General features: G+C 47.4%; 1 protein-coding gene across 1 annotated transcript in view; it reads left to right on the top strand.

Moving 5' to 3' along the window:
- The first annotated feature begins 7,554 nt into the window (after positions 1–7,554).
- The window catches only part of NXPH1 (neurexophilin 1), a 137,969-nt gene continuing 135,758 nt past the window's right edge, over positions 7,555–9,765 (top strand). Inside the window, exons 1-2 of the mRNA XM_041408664.1 lie at positions 7,555–7,731; positions 8,695–8,856. Coding sequence (XP_041264598.1) covers positions 8,803–8,856 — 54 coding nt within the window. The 5' untranslated portion in view covers positions 7,555–7,731; positions 8,695–8,802. The remainder of the gene's footprint in view (positions 7,732–8,694; positions 8,857–9,765) is intronic.

The following is a 9,765-nucleotide window of genomic DNA, read 5'->3' as shown; positions in this document are numbered from 1 at the left end:
AGAGTAGTCAAGACTGGAATAGATGTCCACATATGGTGATGTTTGCTTCTGCCATTACATTGTAAAATATGAATGGTGGCTTAAACAAATATATATATATATATATATATATATATATATATATATATATATCTCCTTAGTGCTGAATTATATGGTGTAACTTAGAGCAATGCTGCAAAGCCTCCCTGGGGATCTTTCTGCTCACTGCTTTATGGGACATCCTTAGAGCAGCACCCAAATATCTGCATTAGATGTGGTGGGTACTAATCTCTACCAGCAAAAGCTGACATTTTCTTGTGGCAGGGGCAGAAGTTTAATATTTAAGATGAAAACTCTCTTCCACCTCTCTGTTGTGTTTATGCACGGCTGCATGGATAACTGGCTGCTTTTGCTTGGCGAGGGTGATGTTGGATGCCTTTTGCGGTATTGTGCTGCGCCACAAGGTGGCACTGGAAGATTGCTATAATCCAGTGCAATTAACGCCATCACCCCGCAGGCTCTGACAGAGAAAGCACGAATTTTTGTATTAAATTATGTAAACCAAGGGAACTGCCTATTTTTTCTTTCTTCTCATTTTTGGATTCACCAAATTTTTTTAGTGAAGTTTTCTCAAGAGTGAAAGGGAAATGTGTGCAGTGTAGCTATTGCAAAAGCACAAAAAACTAACTCGACAAATTGGCATCCCTTTGTTTTTCAACATGTATTCATTAATACTGGCGATCCTAACAGCTGTCTCTGTTTTTGTAGCAAATTGTTCATACCTCAGCAGCAACTGCAATGCAAAAGTGGGACTTTGATTTCCTCTGTAATTTTTTGTTAAGTTGTCTGAAGCTTTCTCTTCCCTTATAAAGTTGAAAATCTATTTCAGGTTTTCGTTAAAGGTGAAAATTCTCCCAGTGTTTGTCTACTTCTAATAGATTTCACAATAGTCTAATCCAAAATATCATACTTGGTTTTAATACCAGATGTAGGCTTGGGTAAACAAAACCAGTTCATTACTGTATTGCTATTACAGGTGAAATATGACATATTTTTGCATGGCTTTGTAAAGTATATAGCTCCCTCCCATACTGCCACATTTCTTTCTGATCCTCTAAACAGTGAAAATATCAAAGCTGCTTTGTACTGTAGTGAGGTAACAAGATGTTGTTCACTTGGGTGGGCCGTTGTCTAACTGACCTGTCTTTCACACCTATGACTAAGAAAATGCCCTCTAGCTAACAAAGAAAATAAAACATGTTGGTGCCTTTCTAGTCCTAAGTACTATAGCTAAAATGTACAGTCTTGATCATGAAATGTAAACAGCCTTCAATAATTTAAAAAATATTCCTTGCTGATCTTAAGACCTGACCACATAAAATAATTTACTTGATCAGGGACCTGGAAAAAATTTGTCTTTAAAAATTCTTGTTGCTGCAAGACATATCCAAAGGAGACTTCTGACAAAAGTTCAAGTCCACCTTGTTCAAAGGAAGTCTCAATATTTTGATTTATCTGATGGACAGAATGTCACTCAAATTTACAGTTCTAAAACATGAAAGACAAAGTTTTTATTAATAGTTTCCTGATAGCTCATTTTGTCTTATAGGTAAAACAATATTGAGTTATTCATTATGAAAGGTAAAAAAATCCCCCTTAGGTTCTGCCACTCACTGAGTTAGAGGCAAAATCAGTGTGGTTGGTAATTTACAAACGCACCATGACACAAAAACAATGTGAAAGTGTTCAGAGCTCAACAAAACACACTGAACACTCCCTCAGAAACTGCTTTCTTCCTAGCTACAGCCAGTGACAGCTGTATTTGACATGAAGGGTCCTGTGTCTGAGCTCAGGCTCTTCTATCTGAGATAATTTACCCTTTTATCAGATGCTTTCTTAAAAGAGAATAGGGTTCCTTTTGGACACAGCCATTCCAGTAATTTACCACCTGTACTTCCCTTCCTGAGGTCAACAGAGCTTTTTACTGCAGCATGTAAAAGCTGTAGCCTCAGCCTGGCTCCGTGAGCAGGTTAATGTAAAGCAGCAGACCCAGCACCCCCTGCCTGGCAGCCTGGCACCAATGTGCCTGCCACAAGCCCCAAGAGGTAAAAGAGTGGGTGGAAAGAGCTGCCCCCAGAGCCTTCAGTGTGATGGCTCCAGCATCAAGAAGAGCCTGACTGGGCGTGCAGCCTGATGTCCTGCCCTGCCTGGCTGCAGCTGTAGCCACTCCATAGAGTGACAAGTAAATTCTGGCTTCGGGACAGCGCTGCTGTTGGGTGTTTGCAGTCAATACAGGATGAAGGAGAAAAAAAGAGTCAGAGAGAAAGATACTAAAGAGATCTTCCTTCAGTGAACTTAACACTGCATCAGAGATTTTATTCCTGCTTACTTTCCAGTGAATGGAAAATATTTGATTGCTGCTTTACAAGGTGCGGCTTCACAGTATTGTTTTGGCACATACAATATAGAGCCAAGATGTCATACCCTGGCAGGCTTTTAGGGTGAAATTTTGCCATTCTTCTTCATTCTCTGTCGAGTGTCCTTCTGCTCTGAATGCTCAAGGTTTATGCAGCTCTCTGACTCAACCCTTCAAAAGCAAACTGCTCCCAGGAGCCAAGGGCAGCTGCTTTGACCATGCCCTGGGCTGCAAGCATTTCTCCTTCCTTCAGCTCAGCCAGCAGCCCAAGAAGCCTTCAGAGACTTCCCTGCTCTCTTCCTCACCATCACTGAAAGGAAGAAAACTGGCTTTGCAGACTCCCTTTCATCAATTTCTTCTTCAAGACATTGTAACTCTCATATTTTGGCTCTGTTGTATAAAGCCTTCCCAGCTGACGTGGTATACATTGTGTTATTTTGCAATTAAAACCCATACTTACAGACCCAGAAATTTTAATAAAACTTTTGTTATCAAGTTTTATTATTCCAACAAGTGTTGCTGTCAGCTAATAATCCCTAGAGTGGCCATCATGAAATATTCTAATAATTGGATTTTAATTATACAATTCACTTAGTCCTACATTATTTTTGAAATCTAATTATGTCTTCTGGAAACTCACCCAAGTTCTGGTATTTTCTGGACCTAATATACAGACTTAGTACAGACTTCTTTCTTACTTTATTTTTCTCCACTTCTTATAGTTATTATAGAAACTCTTCTATTTCCTGTATTTCCACTGTAGAAAATTATCTAGATCTAATGGATAAAATAAAAGTGGAATGCAAATAAAAATATCTATACATAATTATATAATTATAGCTATATATATAATTATAAATATTATGTTAGAAAAGAAACTCCCTATGCAATGGAAGTTCGAAAGTTTTTTACTTACTAAATTAATGATTTCCCCTCCTCCTTGAATTTAAAGACATTACTAATGAGAAATCCCATAGATAAACTTGGCTGTAAGTTTTATTCATATAGATTATAATTTATGTTTTACCTCATCTCAAGTATTTTTTGTGTACACTGAATGTCACCTGCAAAAAGTCTTATGAAGCCTGTAGGCTTACTCATGTTTTATATCACAGAAGCACTGAGTGGTCCAGACACAGCTGTTTCTACATTACCTTTTAGTCTTCTTTGATGCTGAACATCACAACTCACTCCAGCATGGTGTGAATCCTCATGGTATAGTGTCAGGAGAAATAGTTAAGAGCACCATGAATACAAGGCACTTCTCTTGAGGGGATTAGAGTATTCCTGTATTTTTCCATATGGGATACAGAGAAACATCACTTTGTGGTATGCCTTTGACTGTAAGTAGGCAGAAATCAATGTAATAAAAATAAAAGTCTCACAGAGATATTTTTATATTTAGAAATAGTAATAGTACATACAGTCATATTCTGACCTTGAAAAATGGAAATAAAATGTGACAAGGGACTCTGTTTGTAGTATTTATACCAACCATAAAAATGCTCTCTTCAAACATGAAGATTTCCTTGAAACAAAAGAAATCTATTTAAAATGTGAAGAGGGGAAGGGATAAGAAGAGAAGGTCTGATGAGTTAATGGTTGGTAATATGAAGAACATTTCAATAAGATTATTTACATGAGTGATATGAGGCATCTGGCCCACACACTGTATGGTACAAATATAGAAAAGCTGTGGAGGCCATAATCTGTCATTGTAGTGCATATGCAACTCCAGCTGAATTCAGTAGTACTTCAGCTTGCATATAGATAAGATAGCAGAGTTGCACATGCCCTACATATGTACTGTGCAGTTTACAGGCTGGACACTTCATAGCACTCATTAAATAATCTTACTGAAATATTCTTCATATTGCCATACACTGATTCATCAGACTTTCTCTTCTTATTCCTTTGCTTCTTCGCATTTTAAATAGATTTCATTGTTGTCTGGCCCACCTTTGCCTTCTTTGCTTTGCTTTGCTTTGCTTTTTTTCACAATCAGTTTATTTCCAAAATAAGAGATGTGGCTTCTATGAATAGGATTCCATGGGATTCAGTTCTATTTACTGTTTCATAAATAATTGTCCATGTTTAGACAGGTTAGCTACACTGTGCAGTAAGTTTAGCACAATCATTTGATATTTATCATTACAGCATTGTATTTTCTTCTAGTGCCTCAAGCAATTAAACCATGTGCCCATCTTCCATTGGAACCTGTAACAGTTATTAATCACTTGCCATTGTCTCTGGATTTTCTGCTTGCGACCCTTTCAGTTCTTCAAGCCAGGACGCTATCTTTGCAGAAACAGGGCAGATATCTAAAGGCTAGAATGTAATTCCAAGCTTTAAAAATAGTCCAATTACATTCTAAAGTCTAACTGGTCTTTTTAAAAGTCCGTTACTAAGCCGAAAACTTGCGATTCTTTAAAACCTCACTAGCTGATACTCTTTGATGAGGACTTTATTGTTAAAATTGCAAACAGCATCCAAATGGCTGAAATTAAAATTCACTAATTCACTGTAAAAATCTAATATTCCACTTAAGCTGCTGCACCAATATTACAGGATCAGATGAAAGTCAAATGACTGTATCCAAAAATCTTAAATGTCAGATTTTTATATGCATTTTATCATTTTATTCCTTTTGAAAAAGTATCACATGTTCACAGGTAGAATACTTTGGAGTTTGCATTTTTTTTCCTTTAATAATAAAAATGCTTAATCCAGACTCCTATATACTCCTTACTCCCTTCTTCTGGAATGGCAGTGGAGAAAAGAGCAATCCAAGCAGCATTTCTGAAGGAAATCTCAGTTCTCTTGTAGTTAGAAAGTTTGTCCCAGCGGCCTCTGGCTAAGGAGGTCAGCTGAAGGGCAAAGAAAGAAGCCCTCAGTTAAGCCAATGAAACCTTGGAATGGTCTGAACCTTCAGTAAATAGATTCATCCATCCTTAAGAACTTTGCTTCAATTCAAATAGATGCCACACACTTTGCTTCAATTCAAATAGATGCCACACAGACCAGGCTGTTTATAGGAGACCTTGCTGATTTCACAGGGTGAGGACATTTCAATGGGATGAAGTAAAGATGAGGCATGCTTGTGATTCCAGTGGAGCCAGGAACTCCTCCATAATGCTCCTCTAGACAAGGTATAAGGATCTGGATGAGAAAGACTAGGAGGACCTTCTTCTATTTGACCAGCTGAAGGAATGATTATTCTCCTAGGACTACTGCCTTGTCACTCTAACGTGAAGGCAGTGATCAGAACTTGGGTATAACTGAATCAAGTTATACGTAGAGTTGAATTGCTCCTTCCTGAAGAAATTCCTGTCTTCTCCAGGAACATGATCTACTGAAACCTGGTAGACTTTGCTGTTTCTGCTCCATACTAACCTGACAATTTCATATCTCAAATAAGAGTAATTGTGCTGTGTTAAACAGCAAGTTATTGCAATGGTCAGCAGTGTGCTCCACACAGTCTATGGCAAGTTTGTTCTATGCAAAAAGAGCAGTATCTATCTAGCCATATCCTCTCTCCCTCTGTTTCTCATCTCTCATCTCTCTAGATCATTTATTAGGTGTGGTTCTAGCCCCAGATTTGCGGAGAAGTGAGAGTGAGAGAGATAGGAAGGAGGTAGTTGCAAGGGAAAAGTCAGCTGCAATTTTTTGTTATCCTTTTGAAACAAGAAGTCCCTAGGCAGCTTTAGCCTGCACTGCAACGCAGAGGCTGTCTGGAGGGGCAGGATGACAGTATGATTCCTTGCAGGCTGCACACTTCTGTTCAAAGCTGTGACATGAGCATTCTGCATGTCTAGCAGAGTGATGGTGCTGGAAGCATATGGAGGTGTCCATCTTCCAGGTGTTTGGAGCAGAAACGGCTATGGGGGAGGGCTCTGGTGCAGCTCTTTCAAAGAGTAATCATTACCTTCCTCATTCTTTTCCTGCTCCCCTTTTATTATAGTGTTTCAAACTCAGACCCCAAAATTAAACCAGTATTTTACAGCTTGATACTGAAGCCTCAGATCACAGATATTAGTTACCCCTATATGCTCTGAGAGAAGGATTTGACAGGACAACTGAAATATTTTCTTTCTCATTTCCCTCTCTGTACAGCTTACTGGTTTTCTTCCTGCTTTGGCTTTGGGAAGTCATAAATCTGAGGTTTGCTATTGAGTTAGGGTATCTGGTAAGGATGCTCTGTGTTGCTGGTATCCTCCCCTTCACCCTGTCCCAATGTCACACTAGTAATGATACCGTTTAGGGGATTGAAGAGTGTATGAAAAACATCCATAGCATTTTTTGTAAAGTAGAAGCAAAAACAGGTCGGTGAGACCTTTCCATTTGAATGACAGCTGGCAGGATAAGCCACAGCACCAGACAGGGGTGAGTTTTCCAGCTTCACTCAGAGGGGCTGTCCAGCTACAGGTTCCCGCTAGCGTGGGAGAAGCAACCCTTCCATCCTGGAGCCTGGCTCCCGCAGCCGTCACCCATCTGGGCTCCGCGATCCTGCCACCTGCGTGCCTGGCTGGCGCGACTTCCCCGGCGGAGCAGCTCTGTCCGTGCACGGGACACCGCAGAGGGAGGAAAAACTGAAATGAAAAGGAAGAAAGAGGAAGAAGGTGTTCTGCCGTGCTCCTTTAAGGCGGACAGCCGGCTCCCGCGGGCAGGCAGAGAGGGAAAGGGCTGTGCCCAGGCAGCAGAGCGGGCAGCAGGGAGGGCAGGGAGGGCAGCGCCCGCTCCCGGGCAGAGGCAGGCAGCAGGGCAGATAGTACGGGCAGCACGGGCTGGGCAGGACACACGGCAGGCGGCAGGGCGGGCAGGGCAGGCAGCAGGGACAGGGCAGGCAGCAGGGACAGGGCAGGGCACACGGCAGGCAGCAGCGCGGGCACGGTGGGCAGGGCGGGCAGCGCAAGGCAGGGAGGGCTCTAATTCATCACCCCGTTCAGCGGAGAGGATGGGACGCCGCTAAACTCCCCTTCCTCCCTCCTCCCTTCCCCCCTCGCCAAGCAAGCCCCACTCCCCTTCCTCCCTCCTCCCTCCCCCCCTCGCCAAGCAAGCCCCCCCCCCTCCTCCCCCCTCCGCTGCTCTTTCTCTTTCCCCAAGCAGTGAGCCTCGGACAGTGCTCGGCTCCAGCGCTTTATTTTAAGATGATCGGCCAAGGTCTTTGCAGATAGATTTTATCTGAAGTTAAATAGCAGGCGCTCTCCGCTCACTCGCCAATAAGTCATTTTTAATAGAGACAAATCGCCCTGGACGCCCAGGAGCGCCGGTGTCGCCGCTCCTGCCCGCGCCCCCCGCCGAAGGCGAGCGGGCAGCCCGGGCAGCTCCCTCCTCCCGTAAGTGTCCTGCTCGGCGGATCCAGAGCGCGGCCGTGTGCGGAGAAGGGGAGGCAAGGGGGGGAGAGCCTGCCAGCCGCCCCGCCGCCCTGACAGTGCCTGCGCTGGATGCACAGCGGCCGCGGGACACCTCGGCGCGGAGCGCGGCCAGGAGATGCGCAGGGGTGGTGGGCTGCGCGGCGGCACTCAGCCCCTCTAGGCTCGCCCATGGAGCGTCCCGCGGAGCCCCGTCCGCCGTCGGATCCCCCACGCCGTACGTATCCCCACAGCGACCCCCCCGCGGCGGCGGGGCTGTCCGCGGGCCGCGGGGGCGGAGAAGGGCTGGGGCCGGGATGGGGGTCCTCGCCCGTCGGGGCGCTCCGGGGCGCGGTCCCGGCCCGGGGCAAGGCACGGCACGCCTTTAGGAGCGGCAGAGGGAGGTGGGCGCTTGCAGGGGTAAGCAGATCCTGCTCGGGCGTCCCGAAGGCAAAGCTCTCTGCCTCGGCTTTAAGCGCCCAGAAGCATCCGGAGCCACAACCCCAGCGTCTGCTGTCGCCTTCTCCCAGCTCCGGCGCCGCTCCGCTCCCTAGCTCGCTGCCGGGGCTCCGCAGCCAACTGGCGGGCGGCTGCCGCCCGGTCCCCGCCGAGGGCACACGGACCGGCAGGACTGGCAGTGGCACCCCCGGCCGTCCCAGCCTACACCACGGGGCTCTCCCGCCCAGTAAAGGGACTGAGCGCCGGGGAGCGCTGCCTATAGGCGGTCTGCCGCCACCTCGGACCGTGCGATCACTTTGTTTTGTCGATGGATTAACTCGATTTTAATCGTTTTTTGTTTCGCCCACCCCATTCACACACCCCATCTCCTCCTTCTCTCCGGCCGCCGCCCCCCGCGCCCCCCCTTTTCCTACACACCTCTCTTCCCCCCTTGTGCTAAGCCTAACCTTGTCTTGTGGTCATGGGATCTATAATTTCGTTTTTGTCTAGGCTGGTGAGAGCTCTGCTTGTTCTGTAAAGTGGATGTCAGGTGGATCTATGTTCTGGAAGGAACAAAGAGGCAGCGAAAGCAGCGCGGGGGAAGTTTGAGCGGCGAGGATGCAGGCTGTGTACTGGTACGCGGTCCTTCTGCTGCAGCCCACTCTCTACCTGGTGAGTGTCCCCGGCCCCTCTCACGGGCCGGGCACGGGGAAGGTCGTCGGGGAGGAGGGCGCCAGCCTGGCGGAGAACGAACAAACTCACGGCAACTACTTGCACCCGCAGCCAGCCTTGCCCCGTCCTCCCGGGGCCGGGGCGGTGCGGGTCCCGGCCGGGAAATCTCGGCGGGGCGCGAGGAGTGGGGGCGCAGACCTGTAACTTCTCGGCGGGGAAGGGGTGCTCCCATGGGCCAGAGCAGGGTCGGGCTCTCCTGGGCCGCGTCCCCGGTGCTGCCTCCCGGACCGGTCCCTGGATGTCTGCGTGGGCACCAGAGCACCGCCCCGGGGGCGCCCGGTGGGGCTGTGGGATGGAGGCAACTTCCTGCCCTCTGCTCTCTCCTGAGGGTGGGAGCCCCTCCGGAAGGGGACCCCCGCGGTGTGCCACTACGGGCGGTGCGGCACAGGCAGGCACTCGGCGGCGAGCACAGCTAGTATTTTCCGCGAGAGGTGTCATTGACTTTCGTAGCAAATCTCCTTTAAGATTACAGCGGGAGCATCAGTAAACATCGGCGTTATCTCCTTTCACACACACACACGCGTGCACACTTTATTCCCGCTACGATTGCAAGGAACAAAAACCAGGCAGACTGTCCCTTTGCAGCCCGCATCCTCTCTCGCTTGTGATGCGTTAAGCAGGCAAACGCTTGGCGGCAGCTCATCCCCGTGGCTACGGGGGAGGGAAAAGACCTTTTTCCAGGAGCGTTGCCGAGAGAAGCACACCGGCGCCCGTGCTGCTGGTGGTGACGGCGACGGCCCGGCTCCGGCTCTCGGGCTCCGGTTCCGGTTGCGGCTCCCGGGCTCCCTCCCGGGCTCCGGGCTCTGCCCGCGCCGCCGCTCCCTGCGCCGTGGCGGCCGCGCCACCCGG

Source organism: Onychostruthus taczanowskii, unplaced genomic scaffold, assembly GCF_017590055.1.
Source record: "Onychostruthus taczanowskii isolate IOZ18803 unplaced genomic scaffold, ASM1759005v1 scaffold3, whole genome shotgun sequence".
NCBI lineage: Eukaryota > Metazoa > Chordata > Aves > Passeriformes > Passeridae > Onychostruthus > Onychostruthus taczanowskii.
Note: the sequence above shows the minus strand (reverse complement) of the source record. Positions and strands in the feature narration are given on the sequence as shown.